The sequence below is a fragment of the Phalaenopsis equestris genome, unplaced genomic scaffold (assembly GCF_001263595.1).
Source record: "Phalaenopsis equestris unplaced genomic scaffold, ASM126359v1 Scaffold000760, whole genome shotgun sequence".
In the NCBI taxonomy this organism is placed as follows: Eukaryota; Viridiplantae; Streptophyta; class Magnoliopsida; order Asparagales; family Orchidaceae; genus Phalaenopsis; species Phalaenopsis equestris.
Window position 1 is genome coordinate 253,669 of NW_018165200.1, and position 19,717 is coordinate 273,385.

The 19,717-nt window shown below is 35.0% G+C and overlaps 1 protein-coding gene across 7 annotated transcripts in view; it reads right to left on the reverse strand.

Moving 5' to 3' along the window:
* Nucleotides 1-958: 958 nt before the first annotated feature.
* LOC110030759 (putative pentatricopeptide repeat-containing protein At3g15200) overlaps nt 959-19,717 on the reverse strand; it is a 22,837-nt gene continuing 4,078 nt past the window's right edge. For 2 of the 7 annotated variants that reach the window (XM_020733655.1, XM_020733656.1), the window contains 6 exons: nt 19,041-19,081; nt 17,419-18,956; nt 15,008-15,122; nt 11,423-11,712; nt 11,221-11,284; nt 959-1,477 (listed from right to left, as the gene is read on the reverse strand). In XM_020733655.1, the coding sequence (XP_020589314.1) occupies nt 17,484-18,956; nt 19,041-19,081 (1,514 nt within the window). In that variant the 3' untranslated portion in view covers nt 959-1,477; nt 11,221-11,284; nt 11,423-11,712; nt 15,008-15,122; nt 17,419-17,483. Of the gene's footprint in view, nt 1,478-11,220; nt 11,285-11,422; nt 11,713-15,007; nt 15,123-16,859; nt 17,005-17,418; nt 18,957-19,040; nt 19,082-19,717 lie in introns of those variants that run through there. The other 5 variants (XM_020733660.1, XM_020733659.1, XM_020733657.1 and 2 more) reach the window with 5 other exon arrangements.

Sequence of the window (19,717 nt, forward strand, 5' to 3'; positions counted from 1 at the left end):
TGAGAAATCAGACTCTTCTAGCAAAACACTAGACTGCATACGACCATTCATTGGTGAGGATGATGACCATTTACATCCATACCACCTAATTCCTATGTATTTACATATATGACACATTTGCTATTTTATATTTATACCACCCAAATCTCTCATATCACATCAAAAATACAAATATTTTGATTTTTAAAAAGTAGAATACACCCTTTAATGCATATATGTAAAAATAGAAGCTTAAAAATAGAAGCTTAGATGTTAGATAAGTAAATACATAGGAATTGGGTGGTATGTATGCAAATATTTCAATTATATATACAAGAATCCCATAAAAATAAATCCACATACATTCCCTGGCCAGAAGGAGCTGTGTGCCAAATCTCTACAAATGGCTCAGCATATCACTCATGCAATTGCATGGTGCACTAAGCTTGGTTGATCTTCTGAAGTAAGGAGTCTAAATATATAAAATAACTAGAGACTTCCAACTTCTATAAACGTAACAATAATGGCATAAAATCTTAGATAAACTACAAGCAAAATAAATGTCTCAGCTACTTTTATCTATATAAGACAATCTATGGCAATTTTCTTCAGCAGGGTTATGCATTAATCATAATTATTGCCAGATATTAGTTGTTATTACACTACATGTAAATACTTTTATAATGTTGTCATCAATGTTTGTGTTAGAAGAGTTCCATTACATCTCAGCCCCATGAATGTTGAATACTCTAATTGATAAACATATATGCATATATAGATTCATAAATCCTAGTTGCTTGTGACGTGTCCTCGCGCGCTTAAAAGATATATCTAACCCCACAACATAGCCACATGTCGGACTAAAAGCATTCCTAACCGTGAATGAAGGGCAATCTTCTAAATTAGGTTATAGCTAGTGAAGATTGATTAATGATGGCCCAGCCTAATATAACTTATATATTGTAATAAACAATTTCAAGTACAAAACAAAATCATTCATAATAACATGAAAGAAAGATAAGTTGTCATCATCAATGTCATTGTTGAATTCTTTTAACACTTGCTCCCATAAAGTTTATGAATTCATACAATGTGGAAGAGACCTCGTGAGATGAGTAGAGGAGGTGAAGAGGGATGTAGTTCCAGGATAGAGGTCGTACTGTACGCAATCTATTGAGATTTGTTGTTGAAAAGATAACTCCATAGAGGTCAGACGGTTCGTAAATGAGCATTAATAGTGATGGGTCAAAGTCTCATTCCTTCTACCATGTCGGCGATCTCGAAGGATGGACCTCGGTGGTGAAGCTTGAGAATTGCAGGCGAGCTCAACGAACAGGTTTGACGAGTATGTGTGAGCTTGAAGGAAGAGCTCGATGAGTACAAGCGAGCTCAGCGGAGAAGCTTGATGAGTTCAGGCGAGCTTGGAGGTGGAGGAGCTCGCCAGGTTTTCTTAATAGATAGTCGTTAGACCCACCACTTTGATGGACAATCGATGAGTCTGATCAGTTAAAAAAGAAACAGGCTTCAGGTTTATGATAAAAAGACCCAATCTAATAGGTCCAAAAGACCCAAGTTATTATGTGCTACCTCGATGGCTTAGAAAATTCACTTTCGAATGTACAATCAATATAACAAAACACACAGACACACAAATAAAATATATATAAAACATAACTATAATAGAAAAAAATGTTAAAATGTGCATCTACCAGGGCCTTACTTCTTTCTAAAAATATGTAAACGTAATACAAATCTACCATTGCATTATGAATATGACAGAACCATACCTTTCGACATTACATGATCAATCTCGATTGCTTTGCCTACTTTGTAAAATATGTTACTTGAGTTGTTCGAGGATTTACCTTCCAAAATCTCAACTTAATAACGAAAACCCATTGCATATTATTTTCATAAATTAAATGATCAATTATAGAAATTAGCAATTGAAAGAATGCGTGGAGAAACATTTTATCATCAATCTCGTCCGCTTATGTATATAAAAAAAATTAAATTTAATAATTTTGTTACAAAAATTATGTATCAGAAAAATTCCAAAAGATTGAGAACAAATGGTATAGAATTGTAACAAGTGCCGAAATAGCCCATTGACTGTTTACATGAGACTATTTTAGTCCCAAAGTTTATAAAAGTACTACTAAATTGGTAGTACTAGACTCGTTAATGGGGCTAAAATAATCTTCATTCGGGACTATTTCAACACATATCAAAAAAACTTTTAGGACTAAATTAACACTTTTATAGAATAAAGGTCGAGGGACCAATTTGACAATTCTCTCTAACTATAATCAACATACAATAAGAACAATCTAACCCTGGAAGCACTAAAAATTTAAAGCATATCACAACTCCTAATAGTAGGGCAAAAAACATAACATTGCTAGCTTATTATGATCTACTCTCGCGAGTAAGCCTACGATAGCATGCTTCACTAATCGATCAAAGCTTCCTCTCATCAACATTTCAATGAAATATAGCACTCACATTACCATAATAAAGCCTACAAAAGAATGAGTAAATTTTATGAAAACTAAAGTGCAAATACTAAATACATTTCATCTAAAACCTCCCTCCTAATTAGGATAATCACAAGAAGCAACATCAAAGTCATCCAACGTAGAATTACTGCATTTTTTGCCAGAATATCAGTAAATATGATTGATCTACAAATAAATATCACATGCTATCAAAATTATTAAAATCATATAAGAAAAGCATACTAAATTCGGAGACTAGACGGAGCAAATAATATAAAATAGCAGATCATTTCTCTGGTGCGGGCTAGATACCATGAAACAACCATCCTAATGATCCTCTCATTCATGCTTGCAATTTAAACCATTAATAACTCCACTTTCTTGGGTCTTCCACCTAATTAATCACTTCCCGAATGGTTCGAACAAGCACCTCACTATTACCTCACATTGGGTTTGTTAGCAAAAAAAGCATTATGAAATGGATAACAACGAATGTTATTGCAACATAACCTGTAGATTACAAAATATATAATATAATCTACCCTAAAACTTCTAATAAATATTAACAAATCTACTTGCCTATTTTGAAAATATCTTCATGATCAAGATTTTTGTGATAGGTCTTACCCACCAAAGCACTCAAGACATGAAGCAAACCAAGCATTCCAGTGTCGTGAATGCTCGTAGACCAAATATTTAATAAAATAACTACAAATTGCCAGAAATGAAATAAGGTATAAGCCGTATTGAAAAAAAAAAGGCATAAATGAAGTTATCTTATATTGAATGCCATCATGCAATCACACAGGTATAAGGAGCTCAAATCTTCTCACAATTACGCTTATGAAGCCTCCAAGCATGGTTTTGATTATTATCAAATAAACAATTATGTAAAACAATGTCCAGTCATGCTTGCCCAACAAGCAGGGTGTAGCAGTACAACAAAAGTCATATTTAAATGTTTCTACTTAAAAGAGGAAAAAACAGTTCTGAAAATATTAAAACGTACTGAATGACTAAATCATATTGATGCTCTAGGCCTTTCGTTATCAAATAAAAGAAGAATGAGATAAAAAGGTAAGCATCAAAAATAAGAAGAAATTTAAAATTGTCCATCTATTGGAAGAGGTTCCCCTAATTATGCTCTTAAAAGAAGACATTCTATCAACATTTAGTTCCATATGCTTTAGGCCAAAGTATTCCAACAACAACTTTGACTCTAAACTATTCAAGTATCATTTGATTTTTTTTTAAATCAAGGAGGAAAAAAAATCATCTTCAACCATACATTCTGTAAAGAATAATGGGATTTCCAAAAAGTTGATGGAAGAGATTATCTTTTTAGTGAAAGTCACCTCTCATTCATCATAGTCTTTAATTATTTATTCTCCTCATAAAATAAACTTATTTTTGAGCTAATATGAATGAGTTCAAACTTTTGCTTCATTTTCAGGATTGTAGCAACCATATATTAAAAGTTGCACAAAGAAAAATGAAGATGAAAATATTGTAAACGCTAAATTAGAAACAAAAAAAAAAAGACTAAACTTCATCTTCAGTAATAAACAATATAAAAAAAGCTTACAAAAAAGGTGTTGCTGATTAGAAGCAAGTAAAGCAATTGCCGAAAGACGTATTGCTATCATTGGAGGGACATTTCCAAGAGGGAGTATAGTCAATGGAGGAAGGTAGTAACAAATGAGGATAGAGTTGCAGGAAGGGGAGTAGCCAAAATAGAGAAGTGTGATGCTATAAGAGGCTAATAATGTCAAAAAAGGGAGTTGCTAAACAATTAAGAGACATAAACAAACTATAGAGGTGAAAGTAAGGTTTGAAATTGACGATCAAAGTTGAGGAGATTATTTTGTAGCTAAGGTTATGGATGTCAATTTGTATTTGCGTTAAGACAACAGAGGAGTCTACATTAGTAAAAGGATTTGGATCTTATGTGGAGAACACGCCCACGCCAACTGATAATGCACTAAGTCTCATTTTGGGCTTCATATCATTGCAAAATTAGACCTTTGGTATGTCAGAACACACCCCCATTTACCTCTCAAACGATCCCTTAACTGACTGCATTGTCAACGACATTCTAAAGCTTGATAACTCAACCTTGCCTTCTACATCTAAATTTCTATCCACTAATCACCTGTCATCATCGAACATTGCCTTCATCCACCAACGTCCCTCTTTTTAGAAACACCCCTCCAATAGTGTGTCATCCAAAAACTTCCTCTTCTCAGCTGAGAATGATACAGTACTTGAACTTCCAGCTCATGAAACGGAAGAGTTGACGAGTCTTCTTATAAAGCTAAATATATATTAAAAATCATTCAACATAAACAGTATTGAATTTCCTCATACTAGGCATTACTTGGTCATTCAATGATGAGCAGCATACCTTGTGTTTACCTTGGCTAGTATTCATTCCCTCATATAAACAAAAATATTCGAAGACAACTCGTTTGATATGAAACTATACCTCTTCATTAGATAGCCATGATTAGGCATAAGTTCTACATAATTTTTATTTGATAATATTAGAAAACAAGCTAAAACAAATGTGGGGAAAGTTTGGACAGCATAAACCCATGTGAATTTGTGGAATTATTAAATGTAAGAGATAACATAATATATCCTCTCTTCTTCACTTAGTTAATCCCTCATTTTATATGTTACACTAAAGCTTCTTTTTAAACATTTGGAATTTTGAAGTATAAAATTCCCAAAAAGAAAGTTTTGAGTGCTTCGAAGAAAAAAGGCATTCTATCATTAAAATCATATCTATGGAGCTATTTTCCAAAAGATAAAAAATTTATTGGTATATTTGATGATGACTATTAAAAAAATTATTGAAAATTATATAATATAACATTGAAATTTTGCATGTTTAAGTAAAACAACATATAGTGCGATCTACCTCGAAGCATATTTGTCAGTAACGACTAACACAACAAAACATATAGATCCCTAAAAGCCATAAGACAACACAAAGTGCATAGCTCGCTATTTTAAAAATAATATAAAGTACTAAAAAATTATGCATAATTTATTAATAATTCAACAATAAAAGAGAAATAACTTGTCGTAAAACTGCTATCAATTTCATATAAGTAGTATATGATAGTGGTTTAAATTACACATCACATAGATGGCAACATTTTTTTTAATAAAATGACATAGTTCATGCAAAATTTTTCCTCGAAGTTCAGCATAAATATGTAACTTGTATTTTTTGTAGCTAATAAAAAAAATTGTGAAATAGTGTTGCCTTAACACTATCTGACGCGGATGTGGGGACACTCCAACGCGGGCGGGAGTAGGGGACTGGTCTGACCGCTCAAGGAAATTCCCTAATTGAGCGGTCCAAGCGATCATCGTACAGATCGAGCGACCACAATATGAGGCGACACTAGCCTTGATGTTCTTTCTGTTTCTGGTTTCTCTTGTATAAGTCTTAATAATTGTTATTTTGAGAGATTGAAGGTTTAATTTTTTTGTTGTGTTGTTTTCAGATTCCTTTGTTTAGTTGTTCTCTCTATTCTACGGCTATAACCAAGGAGGTAGAGGTGCTCCAGTTGTATCCTAATTCAAGGTGGTGATGTATCTTCCTCTATCCTCCTCCCTGCCCCTTCTCCTTCCCTTCCATTAGCCATTGGCCATCCTCGCTGACCTGCCGCCCCTTTTCCACCACCACCTTGTTGTTCAGCCTTTCAATCCACCTTCCAGCACCTTATTCCGCTCCAACCTGCTGCTGGCCTTAATGTCCAGCCCTCCCAGCCGGCCCTTGCAACCTGTCGGGCCCCCTACAACTGTTCTTCTAGTTGTTTGACTAACTTCGTCATCACCAACCACCCTTCCAACAAATCTAACAACCCTCAACCCTTCCCCTTTTTTTCTTGTCACTTGGCCAAAGCCACCACCGCACTTAGATCTTTTCTTCTGGTCCTAGCCAGAAACTGGTTTGTTGTTGTAGTTCCCCTTTTCGTTTGTGACATGTTGTAATCAAATTTCATTAATAATAAAAGTTGTTTTTATTTTTGTTGATTTTCTAACTAGTTCTAATATCATTTGGTATAAAAGCTAGCCTAAACCAAGTCCTATCCTAAGGTTTCCTAGCATCCACCATAATTTTTTTTTTTTTCCTTCCCTACCACCACATATCCTTTCCACAACCCAAACTCTAAGCCGATAAAAATTTGTCTTTCCTATTCCTTAATTCCTACTCATGCCACTAAGGAGAATTATGCCTAAGCCTACTAGGGAAGAAATGAGAGTTACGTTGTATTCAACAGAAACTAGCGGAGATTGAAGAGTTAACATAGGATGAGGTTAACTTCTACCGGGATTTGGAGAGTCAAGGGGAGAAAGAAATGACGATCTGAATCCCTTCCAAGGGGAGACTTTCAGCGATGAAGAAGACAGGACATGGTGTTTTGGAATACAATATCAAAGGAGGCCTAAAGAGGGATATTTGAATCCCTCCCAGAGAGAGATTTTCCAAGAGAAGTCATTTGAAGGACACAGAGACTATGGGATCAAGGTGGGTTTACCTGAGTTTGAAAGAGACTGTGGGATCAAGGTGGGTTTACCTGAGTTTGAAAGAGACATGGATCCGAATGAATACATTGATTGGCTGCAGGTTTTCGAGCAGATATTCAATTATATAGATGTGCTAGAGGATAGGGGGTCAAACTAGCCGCCATTAAGTTGAAGAAGAGTGCTTCCTTATGGTGGGAGAATGTGGAGAGGCAGAGGAAAAGAGAAGACAATGAGAAGATCACTAGGTGAGATAAAATGAAGAAGGCAATGTAGAAGTAGTTGTAACGTTCCATTTCAGTTACCGGGGGAGGAGGAATCGAACAGGAAAAGAGTGGGAGAGGAAACGAAGAACTAAGCAAGGGGGAGAGGAAACGAGGGGAAATGAGGAAGTCGTACAAGAAAAATAGAACCGTTAGGAAGATGAGGCGAATCGAGAACCGAAGGTTGCTTTCGCCCTATAAAGGAACGTGCTTGAGAGGCTAAGGTAAGAATGAATTACATGAGGGTCGAGCGGCTCTGAGAAGAGTGCCTTCCCAATCGAAGGAAGACGAGAGAAAGGAAGTTCGCGGAATGTGCGAGTGCAGAGAAAGAAAAACAGTGCGTGAGCTGAAGCCGAAGGAAGAGAAGACTGGACGAAGGAAGGAGGCATCGTCTGCTATAACAACTCGTGTGAAAGGGAGTCGAAGCCAAAGTTAATATAACTCGCGCGAGAGAAAGCCAGGATTTGGTCGATGATTATAGGGTTAGTTATAAATAGCATTATATATATATATATATATTTAAAAAAAGATTAAATTTTTTATTTTAAATGTGTTTTTTAATAATAATAATAATAATTTAATATTAATTTGGATTACAACAATTAAACTTAAAGACTAAAATATTTCAATACAATAATAATTGATAATTAAATATTTATACTTTATAGGTGATAATTTGAGGTTAGAGCAATCAGATTGTCCATCACGAGATGAGTACTTGTATTTTTAATTTATGATAATATTTTGGTTCTTCTTGATTTTATGCATTAGTTCATAGAGAAATTTGCACAAACTTTATTTTGATTTATATATTTTTCTTTATTGGTCACATTGCTAGGAATGTTTGTAGTTATTTAATACCATGCATGTTATATATAGTATATTTATTGAATGCAACGAGCATATGAATGATATATCTATATTAACTGATTATATATGCATGACTGACTATTTTGGAGTCACATCTTGATGGTACTAGTTGGGAACACTAAAGTACTCATGCACGTATATGAAAAATAATCAACATTTATGAGTCTTAATTGACACACTAGTACTCATGCACGTATATAAAAAATAATCAACATTTATGAGTCTTAATTGACACAATTTTTAGACGATACTCCAGTGATGGTCGTACATATATAAAATGATATTGTTATGTTATTGATATAGTAAGATTTTTTTAATATAATTAAATATTTTATTGATTAACTAAAAGCTTGACTAGCATGCATATCGCTTTCTCTTGCATTATTGTGGTTTTCAAGCTCTATGTCGGGTCCTGACAGTATCTCCCACCCCACTATCGCCAGGATATGCTTCTAAAACACAAATTGCAGCAAAGAAATCTTTCAGTGGAGTTCACAACCCAATTTGATCACTTACAGCTAAAATGCTAGCTGACGGAGTAAGAGGAGCATACATTGGCCAGATATCTCGGAGGATTGAAACCTGTCATTAGCAATGCGGTACAATTACACCTGTACTGGATGCTGGGAGATGTCTAGACATTAGCCTTGAAGGTGAAAAGGCAGCAAAAACAAAGCAAGCAACAATCATCCTTCAGGCAGTAACTTTCAAGTAGACGGTCACCTACGATTACAACGATCAATTGGGGTACGTCGGGAGACAAGCAAGCCTGAACAAGGGAATGATACTTTGGATCAAAGCATGAAAAGACAGAATAAGGGAAGGTCCTACAACACGATACCGACAAAGAAGTGTTGTCGATGCTACAACTACGACCACATTGCCTCCAACTGTCCCACGAGAAGGGCAGTCACACTCACAGATCAATGCGCCGTTGAAGAGATGAGTGACGAGGAGAATGTTGAGGAACAAGGTAAAGTGCATCAGCTTCCACCAGATGAAGAAGAGGCGCTCTTGATTCGAAGTATCCTATAAATGGAGGACATGAGGGATTCACATTGGCTTTGCCACCACATATTCTACACACGCTGCACAATAAACAAAAATGTATGTAGTCTCATCATCGATGGTGGGAACAGCCAGAATGTGGCGACGACATAGATGGTAGAGAAATTGGGACTCACTACTAAGAGACATTCACAGCCAAATTTACTGAAGTGGCTAAAGAGAAAAAATCAGGTCAACATCGACCAAAGATGCTTAGTAGAGTTCTCAATTGAGGGCCAACTACAGAATCAGGTGTGGTGTGATGTGTTCCCTATGCATACCTTCCACCTTCTGTTAGGACGACCATGGTAGTTTGAGCGAAGGACTCAACATGATGGATTCAGGAACACATACTCATTCACCAAGAATAGGAAGCACATCATTCTACTCCCTTTGGCGAAGCCTGAGATCCCAATAGCCCTTACCAACAGAGCGACGTCAGTGAAACCAGTTTTGGTGATGATACTAGACGAGAGGACTGAGACACCCGCTTTAGATACAGGACAAATATGATCGAGGGTATTTCAAGGGCTCAAGATCGACATCGCACCACCGGCTCCACCGCTGGTTGGGAAGGTTCAGATTATCTCATTGTACGTCTGATTGAACTGACTGTGGGAGGGTTACTTTGAGAAGATTCAGCAGTATAGACATTGTTCAAAGTTTTAGGAGAATAACTTGAGATGGACATGTGCTCACAAAGGGGACAAGCTTCTCTGACGGGCTGGGTGACAGTGCAATCGACGGTGGGACCTAGGTTTCACCAAGATTGAAGACGGAAACCAGAAGCTTCAGCGATTGAGGTCGAAGCTCACCCAAACCCAGAAGACTGAAGAGCGGGAGCAGGGATACTCTAGCACAGGCGAGAGTAGGGGACCGATCCGACCCGCTCAATTGAGGACCGGTCCAAGGAATTTCCTAACCAAACGGTCCAAGCGAACATCTTATGAATCAAGTGGCCATAATATGAGACATAATGCCGCCTAGCCTTGTTGTTATTTCCTTTCTTGTTTTCTCTTGTTCAAGTCTTTATAAATATTGTTCAGTTCTTTTGCTATGTATTGTGTTCATATTTCTTTGTGGATTTGTTCTCCCTGTTCAAGCGTTGTTCCGAAGAAGTGGTGGTGCTCCGGCTATATCTTAGTTCGAGGTGGTGATGTATCTTCCTCTATCCTCCTCCCCACGCCTTCTCCTTTCCCTCCATTAATTGTCAGCCTTTTCTTTCTTGTTTTCTCTTGTTCAAGTCTTTATAAATATTGTTCTGTTCTTTTGCTATGTGTTGTTTTCATATTTCTTTGTGGAGTTGTTCTCCTTGTTCTAGCGCTGTTCCGAGGAGGTGGTGGTGCTCCGGCTATATCTTAGTCCGAGGTGGTGATGTATCTTTCTCTATCCTCCTCCCCACCCCTTCTTCTTCCCTTCCATTAGCCCTTGACCATCCCACTACCATCCTCGTTGACCTGCAGCCCCTTTTCCGCCATTGCCTTACGGTTCAACCTTTCCAATCCGCCTTTTAGCACCCTATTCCCCTCCAACCTGCTATTGGTCTTACCGTCCAGCCCTTTCAGCCGCTCCTTGTAGCCTGCTTGGCGCCCTATAGCAGTTCTCCTTGTTGTCCGACTCACCTAGTCATCACCAACCATCCTTCCAACATATTAGATATTCCTCAACCCTTCCCTTTTTCCCTTGTCACTTCTCCGACGCCACCACCGCTCTCGGATCTTTTCTTTCAATCCTAGCCCAAGACAGATTTGTCGTTATAATTCATCTTTTTGTTTGTGACGTGTTGTAACCCTGTTTCAATATTAATAAAATTTGCTTTTGTTTTTATTGATTTTCTAACTAGTTCTGATATCACTACCTATACTCAATCAAATGATAGATTAGCAAATTATACAAAATAAAATTAGGTTGAAATTTCAACTAAATTAAATCAAACAAAAAAATATATAAAATAAACAAACAAAATAAAATCAAGCCAAATAGTAGTTAAGAAAAGGGAAAAAAAGAAAGAGTATACATACATGTAAAAACAAGTCTTTTGACTTTGATTTGGCGGCACTATCTTTACTCAATCAAATGATAGATCTACAAAATATACAAAATAAAATTAGGTTGAAATTTCAACCAAATTAAATCAAACAAAAAAATATAAAACAAACAAACAAAACAAAATCAAGCCAAATAGTTAAAATAAGGGAAAAAAAAAAGAAAGAGTAAACATACATGTAAAAATAAGTCTTTTGACTTTGATTTGGTCAGCAAGCGATACTAATCAAATGGAGTTTTTATCTCAGTGTCTCCCTGAAAGCCATCAAGCAAAGAGTTCTCTTCATCCAAGCGTCACTAGAGTTTATAAGCCAAAGAGGAGGCGTAGTCATCCATGTGTGAAAAGAGGACCCATCCTCTTCAAAAGGCTGCGAAAGGGAGTCAAGCCGGCTGTCCATGCAAAAAGGAGGCATATTCCCAAGTCTTTGTATTGACAAAGAGGCAAAGTTATCTCTATATATGAAGAACTACAAAGAAGAGCATAGTCGTCAATGCATGATTGTGTGTATTACCATGAATGAGTAATCAAATTCCAATAAAAACAATATTAATATATAAAAAATTAAACAATAATAATAATAATTTTATAACATAAAATAAAAAAGTAAAATAGTGTATATTGCAAGGGAAATGTGTCGTGCACTACAACTCACTCATATAAAAAATTAAGCAGACGCCCCATATGTCGCTGCACAAATAGATCAGGATTGTCTTGCTACACTAAGGGCAATAATGCGCACTATAGTATGCACTCTTGACATGTATGCCTTAGAAATAGTTTGTTTGATTGCATACGAGGGACACAATAAAGAGAAACTTGTTCAAGTGATTTAAAAAATGCTAAACTAAGCAAGGGCTTAACAAGATAAATCAATGCTTTAAAAGCTCAAATTGCAAACAAGAAAGAAAAGAAGTTTACACAATCCATTGTAATAAACAAATGAGTAAGCTCAATAGTGCAAGTTTGAAACTCATGTGGGGGAACAAAGAAAAAAATAATTGAAATCACATACGCGACTTCCTTAAGAAAGTTGATAACATTATCGCATACAAAAAACCTCTCTAATGATCCACCTAAAAAAGAAAAAAAAGTTAAAGATTACAATCTAAATCATCCCATCACCTAATGATCAAAGAGCTGACATAATTGCTTCCAACAAATGCAGATGCGTTAGTGATTACTTCAAAGAAAATGTGATAGCAGTTACTACTAATTAATTTTTTTTTTCTTTATGCTGTTTTAATTTTTAAAAAAGTCACATATAAGGATTCCATGAAGCAGTGCATTGAATATTTTTGGAGAAGAAAAAATTTGAATGGTTTGCAAACAAATGTATTCCATGTTCAAGGGGGTGCTTTAGTCGAGAGAGCATGCTTACATCATCACCTAGCTTATTATAACTATTTTTCATAATGAAAGTTATTGAAGTTTAAGCATTGCTTTAAACTTTCACTAATAGATGGCACTGCAAAGCTGTTGCAACACACGAGGAAGTAATTATGTCAGCTCTTTGATCATTTGGTCATGGGATGTGCTTGATAAGGATCTATACTACGCTTTTTGTTTTTCTTTTATTATTTTGAAATATATTATATTTTGTTATAGAAATATCTTATTAAAGCTGAGTATAGAGGAAATGATAAAAGAATTCTAAACGTGGAACTGTGAGAAAAGGAAGATGAAATACATTTTGATTTTATCATCTAATTTGTTTAATGGAGCCCTAAAAAACTGACACTGACTGCTTTAACAATATCAAAGAGCGTTCCTAGCACAACAGTAGCATGCAAAATTCACGTTTTATAGCTCAGACAAGAAAAATCACACTTTTTCACGCAATTTGGATTTTTAGTCTATTAATCTATACATTTAGATATGGTTTTCATGATTTTAAGAATATCTATGATATTTTATAAGTCAATCACATTGTCAAGGATTGCATCATGGAACTTGATAAATTTAAAGTGAAAGATTATGATTTTGTTCCTAGTGGCTATCCTAGTAAGGAGGGAAATTTTCAAAGAAAAATGCACAATTTTATTTCTACATTAACTTCACTTAAATAGATGCAAACTTCAATGTGCCAGATAGTGAAGTGTGAGTATTATATTCCATTGAAAATTCAAGAGAAAGAAACACTATTAAAATACTTAATATTGATGTCTCACGAACTTGTTGCATAGCATTAGTTATACACAAAAGTCAAGCAAATGAGCATGACATAAATTAAAGGTTGACCCAAACATTAAATTGAGACACGGTATCTTTTTTCCTAATGTCGTAATGTTGTTATTCTTGTTGTTAAGAAGTGGTTTGAGACCTTATGTCATTTGTATCTAGCCTTTTTAAAGTACGAGAAAGTTTTCTGATAAATAATCTTTGTAACAATGCTATCACTACATGAATTAAATGTTGAGAATGGGGTTTTATAATAAAAGTGTTCCTAAAATAATAGAGCCATAAAACAATTATCAAGCAAGCATAAAACAATGTATAGAATCTTATAGCTTTATTCTTATTGCTGAGCCATTTATGTTGGTTTCCGAGTAATAATATGATTCATTTTAAAGTTACTCAAAAAAATTTATGGTATGCATACAGAGCTCCTTGCACATTACCAGCTCTCATAACCTTACACGGTTGTAAAAATTGTATTTGGAGCTTTCACATTCATATAAAGAAACTGTCATGACAACAACCAAGTAGGATATTTTTATTTAAAGTGCATATAATGAATGACCATGACGATTAACACAAAAAAAAAGTAGAGCCAACATAGAATAGCGACTAGTTAGCACATGTGGTGTCAAACGTCACAATATCACCAAGATATTCATATGAACTCCAGAAATATGAAACCCAAAAAAGAAAAAATGTAAAAGTTTACAATCAGATAATGATGGACTAGTATAATTGGCTGAATGTTGTTATAAACTTTTAGAGGATGTTATAGCTCCGAGTATGCCTTAGATATTGATGGACCTTTTTATGTGGTGGGATGTTTATAGAACTTTTATGGATATTTGTAGTTCTGTACGTATTAGATGACGTGCATTCATGATATATAATTAACTATAGTAAAAACTAATATTAAAATTAGTGATATTATGAAAAGCCTAGTGTTGAACTGATCTTGTTATTGATTTTGTCATTTGGAAGTTTCTCTATTGTTTGTTGCTATGATGTCTGTTATACAACGAGTCAGGCCATGATAGTTAACACTCATGTAGCAAGGAGCTAGTAGATGACTTAGTTTGGGCACTATATTTTGGTGTGTAATGATTTGGTAGTGCAGTAAACGCAGATTTATTATGTTGCTGAGTTGCGAGTGTCAATTTAAGTAATATGTTGATCAATTTAATCTTTGAAAATATTACTAATGCATCTAAAATTGTCAGTCTCCCCTTTTAATTGTCAACATGCCAGACCCATTTAGGGATTAAAAAGAAGCAAGAAAATTAAAACATAAGAAAGTTATAAAGATGTTACTCACTAATGCAGAAAATGTATTAGATTGAAAAGAAAGTAAAGTGCATGCAAGTAGATCGTCAAATTACATCCACATGGAGAAAATGCACAATAATTATAAAACTTATTAAAGTAAGTAAATACAATCGTTAGATATATTCAAATTGAATAACACTGGCACGGTGATGATAAACACAAATTATACAACCATGAGCTTACAATATACTAGAGATCATATGCTGAAATAGACTACTAGATAGTAAAGTGTGTGCACGATAAGCAATAATACTCACAATCATGGTTGAAAGTGCATGAACCAAATTCTGGTATCAATTAAGTCGTTAGAGATGACAAATGTAATAGCTTCAAAGATGAGAATTATATGCCCAGTGGTTCTTCAAAGGATACCTACAGACCAGAAGAAAGGTTAAGAGGAAACGGAAGTGTAATAAAGCCTGATAACAGCCAATCAGAATTTCCTTTAATCAACAACCAAATTCAATCAACAAAGATGATACCCGAGTGGCAGAGCATGATCGGACCAATTGAATCTGAAGTGAATTAACTAGGAGGTCAGAACCACACTATAGATCAAAGTTTTCAAGGTCGCCAAATCAACAATGATTCAATGGAACCAACTAATAAGACAAGGAAAAAATGTTGTTTCTAGAGAAAAATTTTACAGTTGTGAAGTGTTTTGCGTTGCATGATTGTGGTCAAAGTTTGTGCGTATGTGTAGTTGTGCAGATGAATTAAAAACAATAGCAAGCGAATAGAAACTTTTTAGTAGCAATCACCAAAGCAAGAATTCAATCAGAATAGAGAGAATAGCATAAAGGAATCTCGTCAAACAAATATTCAAACAATAGAAACTTGAGTTGAAAATTGCAAGAAAAAAATAGAAAAAAAATCTATGTTATAAAATTTAAATCCGCACAATGGCATTGTTCTAATACCAAATTGATATTGCAAGTACAGATTGGTAAGATATTTGGTGGTTCCAACGTGCCAACCTACACTTTTATGAAAAAGAAGGTTCAAACCTAGCAAAGAACATTACTAATTATTGTGCAAACAAGAGAGAAATATAGAACACAGATTTGGTAAAGAAAATAGAAGAGGGAGAGGAAAAAGAAAGTTGCTTCGAGAGAGAGAGGGTGGAAAAAACTCAATTTACATGACACAGTTGCACAGAAAAAACTATGTTCCCCAAGGTTATATAGAGAAAAATATGAATTCGACTGTTCAGAAGAAACTATGTTCCCCATTGCTTGATATACATGTCAAAGCACTGAATGCATCAACAATGTCAGAGCATCAATGACTACAAATTGCATATAGGAAGTTGCCAAGGGATTAATGCACCCTACAAAATGTAAAATCCACCCTAAGGTGTATAAAACTCAAAATGCATCAAACATGTTTTGAGAAAAAACAATAATAGAATTGCACCAAAATACATGTTAGAGCATTACTGCACCCAAGGGTAACAGCCTCCAACATAAGTATAGATGATCAAAAGATCCTATGCAACAAATTGTAGACGGTGTGCCTCCACCCTTGTAAAAATCAATTAATACTTGCTCAAAATCATGCTTTTAGAAGTAAAACAAAGTTCAATATTATAATTTGCTTAGTCATGCTCCATGTCTTTAAGCCTCTCATCCTACCTTGTATACCAAGTGCTTTGCCAATAAGTGAGCCGTGATCATTAAGTACATTATTGTGCCTTCGGCATAACATCAATTTTATGCTCAAATGAGGAAACTCATAGCTCCCAACGAGAAACCTAATAGTGATCACTTAGGCCCTTAGATTCTTTTGAATGAAATCCACTCAATAATCCTAGGAGATTTGTATGGGAATGGGATCTATAGATGATTTATCACCACCCACCATATATATTCCACGAGCATGACGCAACCATCCAATGAAATCAAATATATTTCATCTGCATAACCAAGCACCCACATACAAAGTGACACTTTTTGATATCAATAATCAAGAATAATTAACTATAGGAGATTGCAACCGTAAAATTCCTTAAACAAAAGAATCAATTAAAACCCAACAAAATATTAAAAATTGCTTATAATGTGCAATCTAACTCGCGAAAGTTTATCAAGCTTATTATACCGGACTTACTTTCAAGCTCCCACATATATTATATTTTTGTGCCAAACATAAACTACATTGAAAGCATACTGAAGCATTCTAAGCCCCCGACAAAGTCTTCATCTACAACAATACCTTTCCCAAGTCTGTATTAAAGAGGAAGGGATGATCCCATCTGATGAAGAAAAGGTTACATTAAGTGTCCACAAAAAATGAAAGATTCAAGGACTAGTAATTTCAATAACAACCCTTAAATGTTTCTGTAAAGTAAAATCAACATAATACACTAAGAAAATTGAACGATTACAGAGGCAATTATGATTATTGAGGGTGGAAAAACAAGTTAGACAATTGATAACCCTAACCTTTTTTTTTTTTTAAGAAGGAAACCCGTAGGTAATTTTATAATTTTATTGCTCAAAAGTAAAGTTACATGTGTTTAGGAGATTGGATCCCGCTACAAATCAAAAAATTGATAAACCTAACCTTAAATGTTCATATATATAATGTAAAGAAAGAACAGAAAAAAGGGAAATTTTGTCATCCAGTTTGCAAATTAGTACTTTTTCAACAATCTATAGCAATATACCTTCATTCATATCACTTGACAATAATTAAACAGTGAAAGTCCTGTCCCATCGCAGCAAAAGAAGACTAAAGTGACAAGTCTAGCTTAGCAAGATTTCCTTCTTTCAAGTGGATTGCTTCAACTAGTAACTTCGTTCGTGGCTCTACAATCATTCCTTTTGAGCTCATTTTGCTGAAGTACTGCAGAGCCTGATCAAAATTCCCGCTGTTATATAATCCATGAACCATAATGGTGTAAGACCGTTGATCAGGACCAACGCCCTTTTTCTCCATCTCAGCCCAAACAGAATGGACACCTTCCTGGTAGTTCCACCGAGAATAAAGGTTTAATACTAAATTATAAGTGTCCCCATTTATTTTGCAGCCAGATCTCTCCATTTTATGCAGTAACTCAGTAACTTCTTCAGGCTTTCTTGTTGTTTTCAGAATATAGGAATATGTTCTAGCATTCGGGAGGCATCCCCTTTTCTCCATCTCATCTAAAAGCTCAAATACTTTCTCCATTCTTCTAATCTTGCAGAGGTGTTTTATGAGAGAATTATATGTAGCAACATCAGGAAGGCAACCAGGTTCATTCATCTCATTAAATACTCCAAGAGCTTCTGGGATCCTCTTTTTGAAACAGAGAGCATCAATGATGCAATTACAAATTGCCACATCCGGATTGTACCCATTCTTTCGCATAGCAGCAAAAAGCTTCACCGCTGTGCCAAGCCTTCCAGCCTTAGTCAATGAATTGATGAAAATGCCATATGTGAACAAATCTGGTTTGCACTTTGAAGATATTATGTCATTCCAAAACCTTTTGGCTTCGCGTGAATTTCCCAAAACACACCAGCCATTAAGAATTATGTTCTGGCTTTTAATAACAGGAGGAAACTCATCTTGCTTTTTAAGAAAGAGAGCTTCTGCCTCTTCAACATGTTTATACCTGCAAAGAGACATCAAAAGTGTTTGAAAAGCAAGCATCTGATCTTCAAAGCCATAATCTTTTCTCTTGTAAAACACTTGAATGGCTGATTCTACTTTATGAGCTGCTGCATATCTGTTCATTAGAATTGCAAATGTTCTCTCAGTAATCACTGCAGCCATTCTCTCCTTCGGTACTTCGTCAAAAACTTGTTGCATCAGTTCTAATTGTTTCATCCGTCCAAGAATATCAAGTATTTCATTATAGGATCTCCATCCATGACTATAACCTTTTTGTCTGGATGCCCAATTAAAAAAGAAAAAGGAAGACTTCCAATCAGAGTTATGCCTCCGAAGGACCTGGATGACCAAATCCTCAGTAAGGGTAAGCTTACATTTATTGATTGCTGACTCTATATCATGAGGATCTTCATTTGATTTGAAGATGTTCTGGATCATGAGTAGCACTTTCAAATTTGAACGATCATCAGTATCCAGAATTTCTGTACAAGAAAGGGAAATGCTTTTCACCTGAGAACCAGAACTAGTATTTTCACCACTGTAGAGGCTAGATGTAGCACTAGCTTCAGTATAAAGTTTTTTGCAAATAAATCCATGAAAATTACCATCCTGTGACAAATGTTGCACTTTCATAAAACTGCTAAATACAATATTTAAAAAATGAAGTAAAACCAATCAGGTGAAAAGGCATACCTCATTAAGTTGATAATGTTGGCTTGTGAGTTGATTATTGCCTGATTAAAGCATAAAATTGTACATTAATCAAACTTTAAATTATTTTCTTAGGACAGAACCATCTGGGAATCAAAATACAGAGTAGAATAACCTATATAAACCATGTGTCATAAATAAAATCTAGGAAACAACATCATAAAAGAATAATTCGAGATAATGTTTTAAGTTTCAGCACTTTTTTTCTGCGTTTGTACAATATATAGTAAGCTCGATTTGGAAAAATAATTAATCCACAATTACCTTCTAAATTAGAGAGAATATCTTAACAAAATGCATTGATTCATCAATAATAAAAAACAGAAAAACAAAAATAAGTAACATTTGCCAAACATTTGAAACTTTATTGAAAAGGTGCAAAAAAAACCATTATATAGATATATAGATATATATATGATTGCCGCCAACCTGGTCTGTTGTTAGAACAACCTCTTTGAAGGTTGTAAATCCCCTCAGATCAAGGGTTCAAATCACCCTTTGACCAGTTTGCCGGTAGTGAAGGCGGTTCTCGAATAGGTAGGCACATGAGGTGGTTGAGGGCTCGTATAATAGCCTCCAACCATTCTTTTATTTAATATATATATATATAAAGGAAATGGGTATTAATTTATATTATAATGATGTTTACAACACATGTG